Source organism: Alexandromys fortis, unplaced genomic scaffold, assembly GCF_014885135.2.
Source record: "Alexandromys fortis isolate MF-2015 unplaced genomic scaffold, M_Fortis_MF-2015_v1.1 scaffold_311, whole genome shotgun sequence".
NCBI lineage: Eukaryota > Metazoa > Chordata > Mammalia > Rodentia > Cricetidae > Alexandromys > Alexandromys fortis.
The window spans coordinates 291,406-315,701 of record NW_026068208.1 but is presented as its reverse complement, the minus strand read 5'-3'; the positions used below and the strand labels follow the sequence as shown (position 1 = coordinate 315,701).

General features: G+C 39.9%; 1 protein-coding gene across 1 annotated transcript in view; it reads right to left on the bottom strand.

Annotated features, from left to right (window-relative positions):
* Window positions 1-24,296, bottom strand: part of Dync2h1 (dynein cytoplasmic 2 heavy chain 1) — a 226,796-nt gene that overhangs the window by 118,024 nt on the left and 84,476 nt on the right. The window contains exons 44-54 of the mRNA XM_050130242.1: window positions 22,933-23,084; window positions 21,591-21,735; window positions 20,614-20,716; window positions 19,971-20,138; window positions 11,887-12,017; window positions 10,635-10,883; window positions 9,794-9,902; window positions 9,039-9,152; window positions 7,639-7,781; window positions 5,963-6,044; window positions 2,163-2,317 (exon numbers count right to left, since the gene is read on the bottom strand). Coding sequence (XP_049986199.1) covers window positions 2,163-2,317; window positions 5,963-6,044; window positions 7,639-7,781; window positions 9,039-9,152; window positions 9,794-9,902; window positions 10,635-10,883; window positions 11,887-12,017; window positions 19,971-20,138; window positions 20,614-20,716; window positions 21,591-21,735; window positions 22,933-23,084 — 1,551 coding nt within the window. The remainder of the gene's footprint in view (window positions 1-2,162; window positions 2,318-5,962; window positions 6,045-7,638; window positions 7,782-9,038; window positions 9,153-9,793; window positions 9,903-10,634; window positions 10,884-11,886; window positions 12,018-19,970; window positions 20,139-20,613; window positions 20,717-21,590; window positions 21,736-22,932; window positions 23,085-24,296) is intronic.

Below are 24,296 nucleotides of genomic sequence, written 5' to 3'. Positions count from 1 at the left end.
GTAATCCCCTTAAAGATCACATATTATATATTTACATTACAATTCATAACAGTAGCAAAATTACAGTTATGAAGTAACAATAAAATTTTATGGTTGGGAGTCATAACATGAGGAACTGTACCTAGGGGTCAAAGCATTAGAAAAACTGAGAACTATTGTTTTAAATCATGACAGTGATGTTGAACAGAACATAATATTCAAAAACCTAACTAGTGGGCTGACTCGTCTTTACTCATTGACAGGACAGAAGGCAAAGGAAGATTCGGTGGATCTTTCAGTCTGTAACAGCAGACTTGGCTTGGTTTACTCACACACAGAGCTGGTGGAATGCCGTGCTCTCTGAGAAGGCATTTGACCTGACATGGCCATTATGGTTCCTTGCCCTACTTCCCAATCACTAATCTGAGAAATGGTCATAGAAATAAATTCCTACTCTTCTATTAACTAAGGTTTCTGTCCCCTATGAGGACCTATACAATATATAGGTAACACACAGAATTTAATCATACACACACACATACACACACACACACACACACACATATGTATGTAATATATATCACAATGAAGGGACAATTCTGCAAGTTTATATAATTTACCCAAAGCACCATTAAGAACTAACCTTAAAATCAACCCTCACCAAAACCAAAATCATACTTAGTTACTGGTTTTACATCCTCTTAGTTCCCCACCATAACTAAGACACTACTGTACCAACACCATACACTTTGGTTACAGGATAGTAACACATCAATCTTAAACCAACTCTGTCCCACTATCTGGCTTTGATGTTGCAGGAAGGTGCTATGCAGTCTGTTTGGGGAGATGTCAATGGTCTTATTCAGTATTGGACCCTAGATGCAACACTATTGACTGGCCAGGTAAGATAAGCTCCCTGGTGCATAGTGCAAGACTGGACATGAGGCCTACTCCAAAGGATCAAATTCACACCAAGCACTGTGACATAGTCAAGCTCATGGCTATGGAAGTCATGGAGTCCTGGTTAAGAGGTTAACAATAATGATATTGTTTTCCTACCAAAGGTCATGTTGTCAAATTCCCTTCTTGTGTTTGTAAGGGTAAAAAGGGCCAAGGAAAAACACCTAACCCTGGCTGTAGAAGGAGCAGCAGGCCACTTCCCGCCGCCCAGGAGGGCTCCCGGCCACCGGCTAGCTTTACCTAAAATAATTACACTGAAACTGTATTCTTTTAAACACTGCCTGGCCCATTAGCTTTAGCCTCTTACGGGCTAACTCTCACATCTTGATTAACCCATTTCTATTAATGAGTGTAGCACCACGAGGTGGTGTCTTACCGGGAAGGATCTTAACCTGTGTCCATCTTGGAAAGGAGAGCTATAGCATCTGCCTCACTTCCCTTCTTCCCAGCATTCTGTTCAGTCTACTCCACCTATCTAAATTCTGTCCTATCAAAGGGCCACGGCAGTTTCTTTATTAACCAATGAAAGTAACACATTGACAGATGACCCACCTACATCATCTGGCTTGACCATAAGACCAGTGTTTTGTCTTTTTTCCCTGACAGGGAAAGACTCACTTTTCCTTTCCAGACAGGGAAAGACTCACTACAGAAGTGGCATGGGTAAGAACATTATTTTACTTTAACTGAAAAGATCAGATTTTTTTTAACTATTTAAAGTTTCAGTTTCACGATGTCAAATATTAACCTTTCCAATAATATCTACAAAAGCACTGCTTACATTTCCGTTGTTTTCTTTCTTTCTTCTAGTCTCTTGATTAGTCCAAGCTAGCTCTAATTTCTAATCCTCCTACCTCAGATTAACAAATACTTACATTACAAGCATGGATCATACCCAGTTAAATAATGATTTCTCAATTTCTAAATTGTTCGCATATTAAAAAAGGCCCTTAAGGGCAGCATTACACTGTCAAAACTGCAAATATTATCCCTCAAAAGTGAAATAACTACTAATGAAAAATGCCTTCTTACAACTAGTGGGAGACACTATATGGAAGTATAATTGTTTCTTGGGGATTTATTATACATTAATTACCCACACTAAATATATTTCACATGCACCATAGCATTGTGATCTGCAAAATCATTCCCTATAAGCAGTAAGTCAAGACATAATAACTGAAAACTAAATATGAAATCTTTCAACACTATCAATACTATACCTGTAAATGACTTTGTCTTTTCAGTAACTCCTTTTTCTTGCTGCTGCTGATGGCAGAATACACATGAAGAAAGGTCATATACCTGCTTGGGGTGGCCCCATATGCTTTACAAGACTCATGGATTAATAAGAATGATTTTAGAAAGTCAGGATCAACTAGAAAAAGACAGGAAGTAAAAGTTACTTAAATGCCTAAGATATTAAAAATTATATTAAATAATCTTACTTATATCTCAGATACCCTACTCTATGTAGTTATTAAACACAACACCTTTCTTCTTTGTGGGGGGGTGGATTGAGACAGGTTTTTCCTGTAGGTTTGAAGTCTATCCTGGAATTCACTCTGTAGACCAGACTGGCCTCAAACTTAGAGATCCACCTGTCTGTTCCCCGAGTGCTAGGATTAAAGGCATGCACCATCACCACCCTGCCTACAAGACCTTTCTTAAAAGCATAAAAGCATCCACAGCTTCTATGCTCTTTAGGAAATCTGAACTCTATGGTTATAGTGATCTCTATCTTTCCACTGTTATTGGATTCCCCCCAGGTAGTGTTATTGCTGTAAAATCATTCTATGGGTTATTATAACACTATAAATTAATTAGAACTAGATTATGCATGTAATCAAAGTCAACACAGTAATATCTACTTGAAATAGAAAAGATTATAAACCAAATAAAATCTACTCATTTGATAGAGAAGGGGAGAATATTGCAAAGGTTATATTTTTCAGAAAGTTAGGAGTAAGTTCAAATGGAATTCAATGTATCTGTGATCAAAAACACACTTCTGTCTCACTGGCCATCTGCATCCCCTCCTGTAGAATGAAGCAAACTTTTAATTACTTCTTAAGCAAGAAGCCAGTAAAGCACCCTTGATCCATCCTTTCTTATATGTCACAACCATCATACATTCAACCCTCATGAAAACTAATTCCCAAAACCCTCCAAGTCCATTCTTTTCCTTGGCTTAGTCCTTATCTTTCCCAAGTCATAGTGCACATCTAAAGTGGTCTATCTCCCTGCCATTTCCCCCAAGTAACCACTAATGTGGGATTCCCCACTACAGGGCAGAATATAGCCAGGCTGGAAGAGTTATAGAGACAGAGTAGGCAGAGTCAAGGAGATACCATGTTGCTGCTGAAGGAGACAGATGCCAGAACCTTACCAGTAGGCCACAGCCTAGTAGTGATACATAGATTAATAGAAATGGGTTAATTCAAGATATAAGAGCTAGCTAGGAATATGCCTAACCTATTGGCCAAAGAGTCTTTGTAATTAATATAGTTTCTGTATGATGATTTGAATCTGTGTGCAGGGAAACAAATGAGCAGTCTCTGACTACATATGGTGCCCAATGTGGGGTAACTACATACACATAAAACCTGCAAGAACTTGGGAAGGAACTCCAGACTCAAAAGAACAGAGTTAAGCACAGCTTCTTGACAGCAGTATTTTCTCAGGTGGGCTCTGTTTGTTAGACGCAAGCAGAGGCAAAGGCTTCCTGACTCAGTGATAACAGCAAAAACTGTGCAGCTCCTTTAAGAGTGTGATTCCAAGTTCATGCTAGCAGCATGAAATATGGCTTTTTCAGGAGGTCCTTCACTTAAATGGGGTGTGTAAGCAGAATGCTAAAAGTTGATTAATGAAGACAAAGACCCATTGCATCTCTGGAGCTGGGGTGGTGAGCATGGCTAGCAAAGGCAGTAAAAATACCTCTGCCATGATGGATGGGGCAGAGCCAACAGGCAGGGCCATGGAGTTGGTCCTAGCCACAACCAATTAGCATTTAAAAGAATAAAAGGTGCTTCTGGTCAGAAAATGATTACAGATAAGTAATACAGACAGACTCAGACAAAAAATAAACCTCTGAACAGATCACAGTATGGCTAAAAAAAAAAAATGTACACAGGCTTGGAAGAGAGAGGGAAAAAAAGTATAGACAAGAATACAGACAATTATAGATTAAAGGAGCAAACATAATAAATACTTAAAATAATAGAGTAAAAAAATAAGTTACATAAAGATGAAATATACACAGAGAGTCTGGATTATGTATATTATTGTGTTTTCTTTGCATTTTTTGACTGCAGAGAGCCCTTTGTTTCTGGGAGCTACTAAGCTAAACTAACCTAAAGATATCTTGACTTCAAATTTTGAATCTAAAGATATGTTAATTTGGAAAACAGTTTCTGCTTTTGTTTCTACAGATGAGAACCTGTGCATTCCTTCCAGGCTACTGTGATTTTATGGAACAAGACCCACTGGAATGTCACCATGAACCCTAAAAACACTTTACCCAACAATCAGCAGGAAGAAGTTTAGAGAAAACTAGTCCAAATTCCCAAAATGATTGTTTATAAATGTTTGTTTTCATTTAAAGGGGGTTGATTATAAATGGTTAAATGGTCAGTCAACCTCTTTCTTAAAAAAACAGGCGGGATGATATAAAGATGAATATTTTACCTTGGTATGGATCTTGGTCTAACTGATACAAATTTAAGGTCAATTTTGCTATATGTATATTTCTGCTCTTGTTTAAGGTATTATGTATATATAGCTCATTTAAAATATAATATTAAAATTATGAATTAATAGATAGTCAATGATAATAGTTAAATTTGTAGTCATGTTACTTAGGTTTTCTAGATATACAGAGGTATATTTCAGTTAGATAGACAACCTTCAAAGACTTCAAAGACCTACAGAATATGGCATTTAAAATGTTTAAAGAACTTAGACTTTTCTCAACAGTGAGACATGTCTGCTTCTGGTAGCAACAATTACTACAAAGAGGCTGATGGACACTGAAGAAACTCATTATGGAATTTGCCTTCAATGTGACAAGCTAGCCATTTTGGCAAGAAACTGTTCTTGCCTGGACTGCTTGATGCTGTATGAACTGGACATGCAGGACCCATATAAAAGTGACTGCAGAACTTTCCAAAAGATGGAATGGTCCTTCAGGGTTCCTGATTCACAGAGGAAACTACCACACATTCTGCAAGACACAGAAGAAACTGACTAACAAACTGTCAATATAGGCAAAATAGTTTTTCAAATTTCCTACTTCATGAAAAAAATCTGCCAGATACTACGGGCCTGTATACTGAAGACGGATGCCCAATGTTACAGAAGAACTCAGGGTGACTGTCCAGAAAAATGTCTCTGTCAATTCTAGAGTTTTGGAAGTTGCTTACAATACACTTGCTATTTACTTAGGTAATATTATATCCTTCTGAAGTCTTTGATGGAGTTGAAAACTAGATAGCTATAGTTTTCCTTAGTTATGATAAAAGATATATTAGATATGAAACTTTAGACTCACAAAGAAATATTGTAACTATAATTCTTGCTTGACACCTGTTTTGTTATATGCAATTTTAATATGTTAAAGTTAAAACCTTCCTTTTTATTTAGACAGAAAAGGAGAGATGATGTGGGATTCCCCTCTGTATGCTGTGAATATATTTTATTCCTATTGGTTAATAAATAAGCTGCTTTGGCCTATAGCAGGGCAGAATATAGTCAGGTGAAGAGTCACATGAAGGAACATGAATTAAAATCATGGGTTGATTTAAGTTGTAAGAGCTACTAGGACAAGCCTAAAGGTAAGGCCGAGCTTTCATAATTAATAATAGTCTCCGTGTTGCTATTTAGAAGCTGGTGGAACAGAGAAAGGTGTGCTATAGTTCCCATTATTTAAATTTATAATCATCACCCATGAATCTCTAACATGAGAAAAAGTAGTATCTCATAAATACAAAAGTAAATAAATAAATATATTACACCAAAATACTACCTGAATTTTTCTTCTTTTCTTCCTTTCTTTTTTTGTCAAGTTTTTCTTCACCATCTGTTTCACTGAACAACATCTCTGGTATCTAAAATACAGAGCATTCTTTACCACTGGATGAAATGTAACCCACTACACATCCTTTAACTAATGTTCAACTTCCTTTCACTGATTCATGACAAAGCAGAAAAGCCTCTAAGAGGCCTTAAGTGAACATTTGTCAGGTACAGGGTTTTTGAGAGAGCACTTGTGAGGGATGGAAGTATGTATAGAGACCAGATGGCAACCCAAGTGTCTCCCCTCATCCTTCATCTCAAGTAATCAATCACTTCTGAATTCAGGGAGAAAACAGAGAAGTATATCCAGAACTTCACAGTTGCTCACTCTCTATTCACACAGATAAAAAGCCTTGCCTGCCCTCCATCTGTTTAAAGCTTTGCCTGAGATGCACTACTCTGAAACATACAGACATGGTATGTACCTCTAGTATACAAAAATAAGTAAGCGATTGGGAGTATGAATATTGTTCAAAGCCTAATGTCTAAGTTATTACTGATTCAGATAAAGTAAAGTAAGTGGATTGTAGTTAGAGCCGTGCTATGAACTCACACAGGAAACTCAATTTCAGTTTCCCATGCTTCTCCTCTGCCCACCCCCATCCACCCCTCCTCTGTATTTGCTCAGAAAGGGACAGGCCTCCCATGCATATCAGCAAAGCATGCCTTGACAAGCTACCTTAAGATCACGAACCTCCCCCTCTAAAGGTTGGGCAAGGCAACCCAGCATAAGGAATCGATTCCCAAGAACCTGTCAAAGCACAGGAACAGCCCTGCTCCTACCTCCTTGAGTACCCCAAATAGATCCAGCTATACAACCCTGACATAGATGCAGAGGGCCCAGGTCAGTCCCATGCAGGCTCCCCGGCTTTTGATTCAGACTCTGAGTTCCCATGAGCCAGGCTAGCCATTTCTGTGAGTTTTTCTACAAATCCCTGATCCTCCGGGCTCCCCCAATCCCTTCTCCCTCTCCTCAGCAGGACTCCCCAAGCTCTGCCCAATGTTTGGCCATGGGTCTCTGAATCTACCTCCATCCGCCACTGGATGAAGGCTCTCCGATGACAACTGCAGTAGTCACCAATCTGATGACAGGGGATGGCCGTGATCACTGTGCATCCACTACTGCCAAGAGTCTTAGCTGGGGCCATCCTTGTAGATTCGGAGGGAGTTTCCCTTGCATCAGGCTTCTACCCCACCCATAAAGCCCCCATTCCAGTCATTCCTTTCAACACACCTGCCTCTGCCCACGCCCTCCTATCTAACCCCTCAAGTTCCCATGCTTATGTGCCCCCAGTCCACCCAGGAGATCTCCTCTATCCAACCCCTCAATGTGCTTTTTAAAATAACTTAAATTTTTAAATTTTCACTTTTTAAATTTCTTACTATACATTTAAAAAAAATTCTAGGCTAGTGCCTGTTAGGCTAATAATTCCAAGTCATACAATTTTTTTAAAGATAATTATCTCTTTATTCTATTAAAATTTTTATACTTGAAGTTGCCACCTAAAATTCTGTATTCAACAGTAGAAATGCCCAGGGCCTCAGTTAAGCTACAGTTCAGCCTGCAGCAGGCACACCCTGGGAGAGGCACAAGCAGAGCAAGCTCAGCGTCAAGGCAGAGCGCACCTTCTTCATGCTGCTGTCTGACCAGCCCTCCATCCACAGCACCTGGCACTTCTTATGCAGAGCTGGATTACTCTCACAGTTTATTATGAAATTCATATTTGCCGAGTCCATAATCAAGACAATATGCAAGTTTTGTTGAATTCCTAAAAAAATGTGAGAAACTGTAATCATGGAAAAATTATGAGAACAACCATAAATCAAGGAACTTATATATGGACTGGTTTTATGGTAAACATATTTTTAATGAAACAGTAGGAGCTGCTTATGGAAAAAAAGCAAACTACAACATAATATTAAGGAGAGATTTTTACACTGGTTAAAAAATGATTCGCTTATTCAAGGAAGCGGCCATGGTAGATGGCCTAAGATCAGTATCCGCCCCCACATCCACTGAAACAAGGACAGCATAACTCAGCTCAGTGGGCTACGGAAAGAAGGCAGCAAGTATAGTATATGTGTATGAATTCTCTAAGAATGAATAAAAATATTTCTTCGCCTGTGTTTTGTGAATCACACATACTCAGAAAAGGATTCATAAAGATATCATACAGGAATGGCTGGGTGCTGGGATCTATGCTTTTAAAATATTCTATTTTATTTCCATAGTGCACAAGAAAATGCTTCTAGATAAATAATTAGCTACTTAGCATTTAAAAACACTATAAAGCCTGTCTTATTTAAGACAAGATCTACTAGTGTAATAAGTATAATACAATCAAATGAAAATGCAAACAGCAAGGCTGGTATTCCAAAACCATCACCACAATTCCAACACTGCCCTCTGATAAAATTTCCTAAGATATTGTTATCATAGGCTTCTTCTGTGTTACTTTCTAAAATCGCAAGAAAAAATAACAAAAAAAGTCATTAATTATCAAAGAACCCTAAATTTAAGATACCTTCACAATCTAATGAAAAATTATGGCAGATTAAATTGTGGAGAGCCAAGGAAGTCCTGAGTGAACGTTACTGCTTAACAAGTACACAGCCATGTCAAGGAACAAGGCCTCAGGCCCATGAGAAGTTGGCAAAACTTTACCCCTACCTGGGTCAAGCTTAGGAAGATGGCAAAATCCTTTTAAAGTCTAAGTGAAAATGTTGGCAGTGTGCAAAAGTACGACTGTTTATGAACGACCGAGCAGTGTGCACTAAACTAGTAACTGCACGCCCAGCTATGGGAGGTCCGCCTCCTCTGCTCTACACAATAATCACACTGAGGTTCTAGGAGCCCCATTTCTCCATGCAGCTTTTTGTCATTTATTAAGTTTACTATGTTTTCTTCACTCCCTCTCCACCCCTAATCAGGCCAAGGTGCCAAGCTGTGCAGAACGCCATATTAAATCCTATTTATTTCACACCAAGCACAATATAAACTGAGCGGTGAACTCTCTGCCTCTTACTATACGTGAAGTAATTGAAGACTGGTCCAAAGAAACCATCCTGGGAAGCTTGATCTTTCAGAGGCGACAGCAAAGGCTCTAGCTCTTCCAGAGTATACAGGCCAGGGACCTCGCCTGTGGAAGAACAGTAAACGTCTTTTCTACTTTGACTAGCATACACCAATTCAAGACAAATTTTACATACGAAATGCTCTTCATGAATGAGCATGCAATCAAACTGGACTCTCTGAATGTGACTGACTGAGAAGCCATTGATAAAGGCACTGGGACTTGTTTCTACTGCATGTACTGGCTTTTTGGGACCCTAGCCTATTTGGATGCAAAGCTTCCTAGGCCTGGATGTAGTGGGGAGGGCCTTGGACTTCCCACAGGGCAGGGTTTCCTGCCCTCTCTTAAGGATAGAGGGGGAGGGAGGAGAGTGAGTGGGGGAACAGGAGGGGAATGGGAGGAGGGGAGCAAGTGTAAATTTTTTAATGAAAAAATAAAACAAAAAAAAAGAAATGCTTTTCAATTTTTACTTTAAATTTTTCTGTTCAGTCACTACCAGAGGTATTAACAGTAACCTTTACATAATTCTTAGCTTTATAAAGCTTGTGATCTCAATTCTTTAGTCATAACCATGTGTGCACTCTCATGACCTCAGTAACAACTATGTTCAAGGTCCAGTAACACAGGTAAACTTTACACAGTAACTTCAATGGAATAATCTTTACAGTAATACTTATATATTTGTTTCACAGAAACCATTCACTTGCCTGAAGACAAAAGGCTATTGATCATCTCCAAAAATGTAGGATGTACAAACTGGTAATCCTCCAGAAGTAAGACTACCTGCTGAGCCTCTATCCCCGCGAGATACAGCACCTGTGGAACAGGGAAGACCAGTCTTCTCAGGGACTGTGGGAGAAGTTAAAGATGACAACCCGTGGCTGGCAGGACAACATGACAACATACCCTTCAACAGTCTGAAGAGTGACAAGGACAGTGTGCATGTGGAGCTGGCCACGGCACACCACAGGCTCCAGAGCAGTGCGCTCTCCACATAAGGAAGGGCCTATAAGTCACTTGTCCACTTGTTGCTTGGTGTGCTTTTACGGCTAGCATTGTTTATGAGACACAGCATCTTGCTATGTGACTAAGACTGGCTTGAACTTGCCAGAATTTTGCTGCCTTTTCCTCCCAAGTGTCCATACCTAGCTTACTTAGTGCCTACTTACCAACTTATTTAGAACTGAGAAACAGAAAGGAAATCATATTTTACCTGTACCATTTGAAAAGTAAATTAGAGTCATCAATAACTATTACTTAAAGGAAAACTAATTTTAGAAGTAAGTCAGTGAAGCAAAACTGGCTATTTTTAAAGTATACTCTTCCTACACAAATATGTAGTCCTGTTTATCACACAATGTGACATCCCATAATCTCAGATCCTAACAGGAACCTCCTGTGCACAGATGAAACTTTAGTAGTCATGGAGAAAATAAAACTAAAACAAAATTAAAAGGAAAACTGTGTTACATGTAGAAATCTTACAAGTTTTAATAACTAGCAAGATTTCAAAGCAAACAAAGGAAGCCGCCGTCCACGCTGACTCACGTGCTTGAGGTCACTGCTGAACTGCTTGGGCTCGTAGCCTCTGGAGATCCTGGGCGAGAAGAGCACCGCACCGTGCATGTGGCTCACTACAGATGTGACAGTTCGCCGCCCCACACCACTGCGTCCTGCCAAAAGAAGTGAGCCTCCAGGGAAACTTAGCACTCTGTCTATCCTAGACATATATTCCAGAACTTCTTGGAAAAGTAAAATATCTAAATTCTGGTTATCCCGTCCATAATGAATAAGACCCTTTGAAAGACAAAAACAGATTTTATAATTAATACAATTTCTAGTTAATACAATGAAAATATTATTTTTCTGGGACTGGACAGATGGCTCAGAAGTCTTGCTGGATTTTGTTCCCAGCATCCTCATGGCCTACTCTGACCTTCTCAGCTCCTGCATGCACATGGTGCATGTACTCTCTTGCAGTACACACACACACATACACACATAATAAATAAATATATCTTTTTAAATTTTACTTATTTAGACTAGAATGTTATATTTTTGACACTTTCAAGAAAAGGGTGAAGTGACTATATTTTATTTTGCATCTAAAATTTTACTTTGTAATAACCTAACTTTGTAGGCATATGAAAAACTCACGTCAAGTTCAAGGGTGTACAAAACTCAACTAGCTGTGGACAGCACTACAGCCTACATGTAGGATGGCTCACAAGAGCCTAACTCCAGCTCTGGTGGATCTGACCTTTCCTATGGCCTCCACGGGTACCCACAAGCATACGTTACACACATTAAAAAAGAATACACATGCCACGCTGTTCCTTCTCACAACTAGGCTGAAGGCAAATGGAGGGGGAGAAGAAAGGAAAGTGGAGAGAAGGCAAGGAGGGAAAGGGCAAAAGAGAGGTCACAACGAAGAAACTCACAGGAGATGGAGATTCTGAATCCAGTCCTCACCTGGTGACCTGACTCTGGTGGTGCCAACGTGGACCCCACCTATTTTCTTTGTCACCAGGTGACGCTGATAGTGAGGTATAACACTCACCTCTCCAGGAATACTTCCCAATCACTATTCTCATCGCTAGCCCAATGGCAATACCATCTTTAAAGAGTAATTCTACATGCATCTGTGCATCTGGTAATGTCTGCCAGAGTGAGCTAAACTCCAAAGAGCAGGTCAGGTTCTGTCTATTGTGTGATCTTTCATTTCACGTACTCCAATGTTTCTAACAAGACTTTAACATACTACCATAGCCATACCTGACTCCCGGGCATGATTCCATACCTTCTTAATGACATCCTTCAGGTCTGCAGAGGTCAGTTTGCCAAGTGGTTTCCCATGTGGAGGTAATGGCTGTCCTGGAACTGTATTTGCTCCTGAGCTATGCCGGGCTCCCCATGTGACATAGTAGCTATCTGCAGAAAGATGCTGTTGATTCATATCACCAGTGATGAGAGAACCAGCTGTCCTATTTACTAAATTATTTTTTTAGTCCAAATAAAATTGTCTCCAGAAATACAAAGGTAGATTACACTAAATTAATTGACATAATTACTTAGAAGATCCATAAAATCACAAATTAAAATAGCAAAATCAGTCTGAGAACTAGCGGGGTTAAATATTTTCATTATATTCCTTAACCACTTTTTAAACATTTTTAATATATTCATGATTTGAAAATTTTATCAATTTACTAATGTGTTTTGTTGCTACTGATCCCCACACTTTCCCCCAACCCATTTCTCTTCCAACTTCACATCCTCTTTTTGTTGTTCTGTTACTAATAACTCAGACACCAAATAGTGCTGCCCAGTGTGCATGGGGATGGAGTTATCCACTGGAGCATGGGCAACCCTGGCACATCCCCAATGGGAGAGACTTTCCTTCAGTCTCCAAAACTCCACAAGGGTCCCTCTCCAACTCATGCTGGAACTCTGCCAGTAAACCAGATCACCACTTTTCTCTCTTCATACAAGCGGCTTCCTTCCAACTTCTCTGCTACTCCCCAATCTACTATTTGCTTCTTGACGGAGAAAGGTCATTGGTTAATAAAGAAACTGCCTTGGCCCATTTGATAGGCCAGCCCTTAGGTGGGTGGAGTAGACAGAACAGAATGCTGGGAGAAAGAGAGAAGTGAGGCAATCGCCATGCCTCTCCTCTCTGGGTCAGACGCAATGAAGCTCCGGCCCAAGATGGATGTACGCTAGAATCTTCTCAGTAAGCCACCACCTCGTGGTGCTACACAGATTATTAGATATGGGTTAAAGCAGGTTATGAGAGTTGGCCAGTAAGAGGCTAGAGCAGTGTTTAAAAGAATACAATTTGTGTGTTGTTATTTCGGGGCATAAACTAGGCAGGTGGCCGGAAGCCGGGCGGCAGAAACGCAGCCAGCTGCTCCATCTACAGTTTCTCTCACTTGCTTCCCTAGAATTGTGATAATTAATACTGTCAACTTGAAATGATCTGGAGACTATCCTTTATGAATGTTTATGTGGAATTTGCCAGACTGGATTATCAGAGGTGGGAAGAACCACCCTAACTATTAAGGTCTTGGATAATGTTAAAAAAGGGAGCAAGCCATAGCTCTCTGCATCCTGACTATGGTTGCACTGTGACCAGCTGCCACCCTGACTTTCTTGCCTTGATGGTACCTAAAATGCTGAGCCAAAACAAACCCTTGCATACATTGCTATTACCAGGCATTTTGTCACAGCAAAAAGAAAAGTAACTAATAAAGAAAATCACCACATAATATTTGTAAAATGAAAATAGCTTATATAAAATTGATAAAACAAATACAAAACATTCCCTACGAAAGAATAGGGATTTACTGATATCACCAAGGGCCTTAATTTCTAAAATAAAAAAATCAATAAGCAAAGTTTAATTAGAAACCAAAAATCCCCCAAATTTTTCTTAGAATTACAGTATTAATTTGCATTACTTTAAAAGAAAATTGTACTCCGCATTTGACTGAACTTGTCCCTTTCTTCCTCTTTACAAGCTTAATTCTCCTGGGTTCAACACTGTAGTCACTTTCCCACTGAGACCTCTGACCTTCATCAGCTCTTTTCTCTGTATGCAGTGTGCACAAACAAGGAAGCTCTATCTGCAGATGCACACCATGTTGGTTTGAATGAAAATGGCCCCATGGGCTCATAAGGAGTGGCACTTTTAGGAGGTGTGGCCTAAAGGAGTAGGTGTAGCGTTGCTGGAAGAAGTATGTCACTGAGGTGTAGCATTATTAGAGGAAGTGTGTCACTGGAGGCAGGCTTTGCAGCTGCAGGTGCCCAAGCCAGGCCCAAAGTGGCAGTCAATTCCTGCTGCCTGCAGATCAAAAACTCTTAAGCTTTTTCTCCAGCACCATGTTTGCCCCTGCACTATCATGCTTCCCACCATGGTGATAATGGACTGAATCTCTGAAGCTGTAAGCCAGACCCAATTAAATGTTATCCTTTATAAGAGTTGCCACAGTCATAGTGTGTCTTCATACCAACAGAACCGTAAGACAGAAGTTAGCACCAGGAACCAGAGTACTGCTGTGATAGGCCTGCCCATGCTTTTGTTTGGAGGAGTGTAGACTTTGGAACTCTGGATTAGAAAAGCTGTTAAGCGCTTTGAGTGGGGTTTAATGGACACCTTAGTAGATGCATGGGAGACAGTGGCACTGAGGGCGATTTGAACAGTGGGGCCCAGTTCAAGAGGTTTCAGAGGAGAAGAACATTTGCATGTGGCCTAGAAAAGGTTCTTAAAATATTGTAGTGAAGAATGTGGGTGCCTTTTGCCTTTGTTCAAAAAGTCTATCTGGAGTTAAATTGAAAAGTGTTTTGGTGTTGTCGTTGTTGTTGTTATATTTTTGAGGGTTTTTTGTTTTGTTTTGTTTTGTTTTTCTTTTTGATTTTCGAGACAGGATTTCTCTGTAGCTTTAGAACCTGTCCTGGAACTAGCTCTTGTAGTCCAGGCTAGTCTCGAACTCACAGAGATTCACCTGCCTCTTCCTCCCAAGTGCTGGGATTAAAGGCATGTGCCACCACCACCTGGCCATAAATTGAAGAGTTCTTATTGAGTTAGCAGAGAAAAATCTCAAAACAGGCTAGGATTGACTCTGTCGCGTGGTTAATAGAATTCACTTGCATGAAGATTTGTCATGCAAAGGAGCAAGCCTGAGCAAGAAAAAAATATAAAATGTACAGCTCATGAAGAAAAGGCACACCAAAAAGGATGCTGCTAAAGCCTGTGTTCAAAGAGATAAACAGATTAAAGAAAAGCCTGAAGTTAATAGGAAGAAAGGGAATGGAGACCTTAGGACAAGATTCCACCCAGCTAAGTTTTCAATTTGTTTAAAAGAATTAAAGAAAAGCTTAGAGCTGAGTGTAGTGGCACATGCCTTTAACCTCAACACTCCAGAGGCAGAGGCATGCAGATCTCTGAGTTCTAAGACAGCCTGGTCTACAGAGCAAATTTTAGGACCGCCAAGCTTAGGCAGTGAAGCAAACCATCAAAAACAGAAAGCTGGTGAAGATATCATTGAACAAGGGGCTATGTTCTAGCACCAGCAATTACCAGAACTTGGCTCCAGCCATGTGTTTCTGGTTTAGAGTCAAGGAGAAAAGAAAGAGGTTGCGAAATCTCTCTCTGCAACTAAGAAAAGCTGCTGAGGCCAGGCCAGGTCTAGCGTGAATGGAGGCCCAGAGAGGTCATTGTGTGAACCTACGAAGGTGAAGCCTGGATTGCCTTGTAGACCCCAAGATGTTGGAGATCCCAGAGTCGTGGGATACCCGCCTAGGAGAGCTGCCAACAGAGAGTGAAACCAGCACAGGAGAAAGAAGTGTGCTGCAGTCAGCGAGGCTGAAAGGGCTGGAGATGTAAAGAGCTGTAGATTGTGTAGTTCACCCCGCTGGTTTCAGTCTCGCTTTGGTCCACTACTTCCTCACTATGCTCCCTTTCCTCCAATTTGCAATGGTAATGTATATCCTGTGCCATTGTATGCTGGCGGAATGAGAACTGCTTTTGCATTTTGGTTTTATAGGGGATTATAGTTAAGAGATTGCATGAATCTCAGAAGAGACTTTGAACTTTGGACTTTTAAACAATATTGAGATTATTATAGAGTGTGAGAGAGAACTTTTGGGGTTTTACTAAATACGTTTTGCATTATGATATAGCTATAAGCCCACGAGGGCCAAGGAGTAAAATGTGGCAGATTGAATAGAAATAGCCCCATAGGCTCAGAGTGAGTGACACTATTGGAAAGTGTGGCCTTGTTGAAGTAGATGTGGCATTGTTGGAGGAAGTGTGTCTCTCGTGGTGGACTTTGAGGTATCCAATGCTCAAGTCAGGCCAATGTGACAGTCTCTTCCTAACAGAATAAGCCAAGCATGATTCCTACTAATAACAAACTCTATGCAGCTTTCAAAAGGCTCCCAGAAAACTCTCAAATATTCAACACACCAATCAACATTTTAAAGTAATTTTAAACAATTAAAATTATTAGAAACAGTGTGATATAATTACACATTGTGATTATTGTGGTATGATTATTACAATGACTAATAATTTTATATGGACTATCGCAGTGTATACCCTCACTGTTACTAAAAGAATACATATAAAACTATCATCTAGGGGGCTGGAGAGATGGCTCAGAGGTTAAGAGCACTGCCTCCTCTTCCAAAGGTCCTGAGTTCAATTCCCAGCAACCACATGGTGGCTCACAACCATCTGTAATGGATCTGGTGCCCTCTTCTGGCCTGCAGGCATACACACAGACAGAATATTGTATACATGATAAATAAATAATTTTAAAAAAAACTATCATCTAACTGCACAACATCAATCCTTTATCATAGTTTCACATGCCCTGAAATGAAATGACAAAGTCTACACACCCTCTACAGCCTAGCACACCCATCACTCTGCATTATACACTCGTTTCTCAGCCTTTAACTTCTTCCGTCCTCACTGCTCTTGTCTGGAACATCCTGAAGCTCTTCTTCACTCAACATATTCACCTTTGAAAACCTGCTTTGGCAGTACAGGCCCTTAGTCCCAGGTACTTGTAAGGTAAAGTAGAATTTCGAATTCAAGGTAGCCTGAGCTACATAGCAACTTCAGGGCCAACATGGAAACTAAATGTGACCCTATCTCATAAAGTAACAACCAAAACCAACTTGGACACATAACTTCCAACGAAAAACTTGAAATTTACACATAAATCTAAAATCATATACCAGATTTGTATGCTGATACTTGTGAAAAATACCAAAGACCCAAATGCTCTTGTGACAGACTATGTTTCTGAGTCAGAAGACACCAAGTACAGATACCAATCCATTCCAGGTCAATACAAAAACTCAATGTAAGGTCTGTCACAATCTTGTCATACTGAGACATGATTACACAGACAGAGACATGATCATCCCATGAGAAATAAGGCTACCTAATTTCAACACGTATCATGCCGTGGCTATAGGAATCTAGACAGTGTGGTTTAGGAAAAGATGGGTCATATGTACATCACTGGAGCAGGTAAGATAAACGCAAGTAGACCTACAATACTAATTGGTTTTGTTTCTTGTAGCTTTTTTTCTCTTGACAAATGTGCCAATAATACACACTGAGGAAAGAACTGTCTCTTTAAGAGGCAGCGGTGAGAGAGCTTGGCATCCACATATAAACAAATTAAATCAGATGCTTTTCCCTCACAAAAGAAAATTCAAAATGGATTAAAGACTTTCAGACCTACAACTATGAAAACACTAGATAGAAACCCAACAGAGACTCTTAGAGACCTAGGACTAGGCAAGGACTTTCTGAATAGGAATCTATAAGTCCTGCAAATAGCAAGCAGAAATCAATAGAGATTAAAGTACAGTGTGAGGCATAAGAGCTTCTCCACAGCCAAGGGTCACAGCAGGGAGAAGAGATACCCTACAGACTGGGATAAAATCTTTGCCAGTTAAACATCTGACAAAGGATTACTATCTAACATAACATCTAAAAAAAATTCAACACCAAAAATATCCCGTCAATACATGGATAAAGTAACTGACCAGACAGTCCTCAAAATATATACAACTTAGCCACTAAGTGTATGCAATAAAATTCAACATCCTTAGACAGCAGGGAAAGGCAAGTTAAAATTGCAGGGAAACTATTTTGCCCGAGTCAGGATGGCTCCAACTAAGAAAACAAACAATAAATTCTGTCGAAGACATAGGAAAACAACAACCCTTGTATCCTGTTAATGGAATGTAAAATCTGCAAAGCACAGAAATCAGTGTGGAATCTCAAAGACAAAATTCAAAATAGAACTACCCCATGAGTCAGCTGTACCGCACATTCTTATATGTAGCTAAAGGACTTTAAGTCTACATACACATCACAAAGACACATGGACCTATACACAACAGTCAAGACAGAGAATCAGTCTAGACGGTCATCAACAGATGAGTGTGCATGCGTGTAAGTGTGTGTGTGTGTGTGAGAGAGAGAGAGAGCGAGAGAGAGAGAGAGAGAGAGATTATACATTTATGGATGAATGGAGGAAGGGAGGAAGGAAGGGATGAAAGTAGAGAGGAGACTGTGGGGAGAAGAAGACTAAAATGGGGGAAAGGAGGAACAAGTTAGGCTGATGGAATATAAATATAAGAAAAATACATGTTATAAATATGTGAAGAAGTCATAATAAACCTATTATACTATTATATACTAATTTTAAGAACACTATAGTTATAAAATTTTTAATACATATATTTTATGCAACTTCCCTAAACAAGGATTATTCTCTACCTCTTCTACCACCCTAAAAACTAGTATTTATCAAATACACTTGGAAAAGTTACAACACTCTATGCTCCATTGTAATTACAAGTTTAACCACAACTTCCACAAGTCTTCATGTCATATAAGCACATCACTAATTGTCACCACTGAAAGCAAAGATTGTCACATTTCTGGCGTTCAACTGTAAGCCTCTTGAGAATAAAAAACTTTTATGGGCTCTGAAAACCACCAAATCCTAGAGAACTGGGACACGGAAAAAAAATGATAGCATCCAAAGCACAAAAGACCTTTACAGGAAGAGGAACTGCGGACTCAAGCTGTGGCCTGACTCCAAGAACAAAGCCTTGCCAGAGAGCCTGGCCAATCCTCGAGTAGATGAGGCAGACCTTATTAAAATGATGCTCAGCTGTCAGCAGCCTCTTCACAACACTTTCCCTTGCGTTGTTTTTTTTAGATTGTTCTCCCGACTTCCAAATCTCTGGAAATATCTAGAGAGTCGTTCAGTCAACCCCAACAGCCTTCCACTTTCAGTATTTCCTTGGACTTGGGTAATATACTGCTGTGGGAGCACATTCTGCTCCTTCAGCCAATAGCCTTTAAGATACCAGCCCACTTGGAGTGGTCTCTTAGAGTTTATAAAGCAGAGGGAATCATGTGCCCTGCTCTCTCACTTCGGGCTCCCTTTCCAGCTGCTAGACTCTGTTCCTGTTTGCGCTTAGAGGTCTGTTGTTTAGGATGGTGATCTGTAAGTTTCCCCTTTAAATAAATAACCCTTTTATTATCAGTAATTCTGACTGGTGTGGGATTGTTTTACAGCATCAATATACAGTACATAAGAGTACTCATGAACATCTGTTAGCACGGTGTGTAGCTGGATAATTGTTGCATTATGAAACATTTTCCATGTCTTTATCATAGGCCCTCACTGGAGTGCTCTCTCTACCACAGCGGTTTCTGATGCGCGACAGCCCTGAACGCAACATGTCTACTCACATGAAGCCAAGGAAACTAGGAGTAAGCACAACATGATGTCCTGTTCCAGAGATTTTATGGGTAACAACAGGGAAAGCAATGCTCTTCTGCTAAACAAGAGGCATTATAATCAAGTGAGGAACTTCACAATGACCTTTATGTTTCATATTTAATCAGATACTAAAACTTCATTTTATGTTTTTAATTTTTTTAAATAGGGTCTTACTACATAGCCCTAACTGGACAGGACCTGCTCTGTGGACTGGGCTGGCCTCAAAACTTGTCACACAGCTGTGTCTGTCTCTCAAGTGCTGGGTTACAGGTGTGCCACCACAGCCAACTCCATCGTTAGTGAAAATTCTACTGGGAAAACAACTTTGTATTACAAATATACAACAACAAGTTTGAACACCCTTTTCAAGAAAGTACCTATTATATTTTGTTTGTATTATAATTGTATAAGTCTAGCAAAAATGGCTGGGCATCTTCCCTTTTGGGAAAATTAAAATTGTAATCATCCTAAGTTTTATTTATTGAAACATGAAATCATGAATCAGGTCAGACACAAAAATTTAAAACACCTATAACTTCTGTACATTGATCTTTATTACCTGCCATGTTGTCTAGTATATCTGAGCCCCAGTCTCCTTGGAACACTGCGGTTAGAATATTATCAAATAGATGAATCTCCTTCACCCCAACGATTTTGTCCCGAAACAAGCGTCGAGCCTCATAGGCTACAATCTCCAGAACATAATCTAATGGATGGTTGGAAGATCCTAAAAAGGCAAAGCTTTTCTTTAATCACAGTGAGTCTTAAATTATTTTCAAGAGGTCTGTTTAACAAAATGTTTTGAAATAAATATACAGGGAGAATCTACATACCATAATTGTGGCAGCAGGTAAACAGAAGAAATTGAAAAAAGTTAAAATTCATTCCTTTAATAAAGTGGTATATTTTAAACATTACAGCTGTTCAATAAAGTTATCATTTCCAAATTGCATAATAAAATTGGTTTGGCTATGAAATAAAATATTTTATCTTTTCTAAAATCAAATTTGTACAGTGATAAACAGGTTGGAAAAAGGAATATAATACATTATTATCCTCTTAATAGTAAGAAACATAATAGAGCTATTTAAATTTAATGCACTAATAGTCATTTTTAAGTATTATATCAGTCACAATATTTAATGTTCCTACTATGAGTACAACTTAGAGCATAGTTAGACACAGGGACAACCAAAACTCACCTCCTTCTAAATCATATCTGAACAAGCCAAGCACCCACTGAGTCAGAATGCAGGGGGTAAAGAAATAGTGACTGTAGTCATCAACTGTGAACTTGGCCCGCACCTGAAAGAGGAAGCACTGAGAGCTATTTTACCATCCTAGATATTTTCTGCCACCTAATCTTATTTCCGGAGAACTGATTTTTTAAAATTCTCCTCCATAATCTGTCTTACACATTTTATTTATGTACTTATCTTTGTGGCAGGGCCTCCACTCTGAGCCACGCTGGCCTAGAACTCACTTTGTAACTCATGGCAGTCTTCTTGCCTCAAGCAGGCAAGGTCTGACTTCAGGTGTACTCCACTGAGCACAGCTACTTACACACTGTTACTCCCAGCCAGGCTAGGAGACTTCAGCCGACTGCCAGAGTCTGCCATGCAGCAAGGGTGCAGCCACAGATTGCACATAAGCTGACTAACATCACTGAGTCACAGTTGAATTCTACAGACCCCACAAAACTGAAACAAAACACTCCAAAAGTTTTCAGGTGTTGAGACCCAGAAGCTGCTGTAGCTTCAGGAAGACATTGAAGAAATCAAAGAGCTTAAAAGCCGCCCTACCCACAGCTAGAGCCATTACTCTTAGTGTATGTTACCTAGGCATTTTTTCACACAACCTGTCCTAACATATCTCCCCCTGCTCCAACCCAGCCTTTTAAGAGCTTCTTCCACAAGCACTGCAAATACTACTGCTTTTACCTAACAAAATTTCGTCTTCAAATACTTTGTGATTTTCCATTTTTTTTTCTGACACAGATCAAACTTTACACCTCCTTACCTTCCATACACATAAAGTTACTCAGCCTGTGCTCCTGCAGGCTATAACTGGATACATTGTTACTGTGCCATCAATCACACTGCAGCAACTATCACAAATCATCAGCACAAAGACCAGGATGAGCCAACAGAACTGGAAACTACAGTGCAAACATACCTACCTGTTCATACACCTGTACCATAGAGCCTGCTAAGAGGTAAATTTTTGATGAAGAACCCCAAATAGAATGATTCTTCAGATTTTTGTGCAAAACTGCTTCCAAATATGCTCCATAGATTGTCTGTAACTGCTCTCTCTCTGGGTAACTAAGGGGAAGACAGAAATAAGAAAGCTGAAATAAATCAATATCATAAATCAATATTTCCACATTAAGATACAACCGTGTAAACTTCCATACTGCATTTCTCTAAGACCCAGACACCCAGGGCTGCCCGTGCGTCAGAACAGACTCAGTTCCTGCTCTCTCTGGAGAACCCAACCAGATCCCTCAGTGTCTCTTCTCCAACAGAGCAAGGCTTTATCCAAGACTGTAATCAACTATTTAAATACAAAAATTGAAAAGCCACTCAACTTCAGAATAAAACATATTTACTTAAGGAAAGCATTTGGAGTTAAGTAAAACCTACACACAGAGCAGTAATCCAGGTCAGAAGTCTAAGAAAAGAAATAACACAACAAAAATGAGCCTATTTCCCCAAGCCCAAATTCATTTCCATGCCAATTAACCGGCAACGATAACACCTTAGAAATAACAATGTGCATAGATAGAATGTAGTGAGTGGGAACTTGTAAACTGACCAGGGTTAGTTTACAAAGAGATGGTGCTGGAACATAGAACTCAGAAGTCCAGTTCACATCCAGGAGCACAAGGAAGGACAGACGAATCCCAACCTAAGCCATATGACCCAACTCCCCTTTCATCAGATTCAACTCTTTCATTATCTCCATAAAATTAAATAATATTAGTTTTGTGATTTCTGTCACATGGTCTAAAAGCACTGCTCTCAGGCAAGTGGTGAGCAGGACCGTGGCTCCCAGAATCAATAGGTAGGAGCGCATGGAAAAGCTGGGGGTGGGACAGATGAAGCTGCATCTCAACAGCAGCAAGAAGGTCTGGTGTGCCACTGGAGGTGGTAACTGTGTCCCCAGGACTACAAGAAGGACCTTGAGTGTTTTCATCACAGTGATAAATATGCTTAAGTGAACTCAAGCACCATGCATTAGGTAACGTGTCAAAACATTCCACAGCACATCAATAAGCACCATATCAATGTCAGATCTTAAGTGAAATACACAGACCTAAAGCTGCTAGGCAGCTCTGACTCTTGACGTTTGGGGCACAACATACAGAGTTCTATAAAAGACCGTGCATACTCTAAACCACTGACAAAGGTTTTGAAATGAACCCACTTGACCACTTAACTTTCTATATTTTGAAGTATTCTTGATAAGTATCTTGAATAAAATATAAACAAACAAAAAACTGTTACTAGGATACATACTCTACGGCACAAAGACGAACAATAGACGTAAACCTGGTGGTCAGCTTGTGTCTTCCCAGCCTTCCTCCAGCTGACATGGAAGCGACAATTTGAATATTCTCCAGACCAACCCATTCTAAATTTTCATCATAAAATCCTTGGTATGTCAACACCTATATGAAAACACATGTGCCCACGTGGTTTATACTTTAGATTTCTCAAATCATATTACAAATAAATTGGTTACTTGTCTCCTTGTCCTGACAAATTGCCTGACAAAAGCCACATTGGGCAAGTTTGTCCTACAGTTTAAGGGGACACAATCCACCCAGCATGCCAGGCAGGGCAGCAGGAATCAGGAAACACTGACAAACTCTGCTGCCCAGATCCCTGCTCCATTTGACTTGGTCAGGTTCCAACAAAATGAAAGGGTCCGCCTTCATTAACAACACTAGAAAATCCTCGCACACATACAAGGGATTTTTTTTTGTATGGAGATTACAAACCTTGTCTATTTGACCATAAATATTGACCATATCATAGAGTGTTACCTAAGTTTTGATTATTTCCAAGTACAACCATCACCCTTTAGCTAACTCACTAATTAAAGATTGAAACATTTTAAATTTTTACATCACTGAGCTGATATTGTTCTACCCTGTACCCAATTCATGTTTTCTGAATCCTCTTCTTTTAAAATGGTTTCACTTGATTAAACAGTAAAATCCAAATTCTATTATGAATCTATTAGCAATTATAAAAAAATGTAAGGAGTCAGGAATACATGGAAAATATTTCAGGCTTTTTCCATAAGTATGTTATCATACTCTACAACTGCATAGTGCATCTAAACATAGAAAACTCTGAAAATCTAGAACTCCTGATATGATGTAACAACACACAGGAAGACATCTTTTACACTGAGTGAGAACATGTAATATACAACCCTAACCCAGCCTTACAAAGAGTAACTACTGTCAGAGGCAAGCACAGCCAGTTATGGAGTAAAGACCCTTCCAGTGACAGCTGCAGAGTCCCCAACTGTTTTAGGTAGGGAGGGTGGGGAATGGATTTCTAAATGGAGAATGTCTGACCAAGAACAAGAATTAAATATTACATGAATTTAAATTCTAATGACATGTGCTAGGTAAAACTGGTCCAGGAAAATGGAAGCAGATATCATATCTACAAGAAAAGCCTGGAGCGGCGGCCGGAACCAGACGCACACAGCAGCAGCGGCCGGAACCGGACGCGCATGCGCAGCCGCCCGGACCGGCGAGTACTGACACAGTGGCAGACAATGCAGGCAACAGGGACCAGTGCAACACCAAGAGCAGATCGCCCCAGGACAATTAAATCAAAGAGGTAGGCCTTTGGTTGGCGAG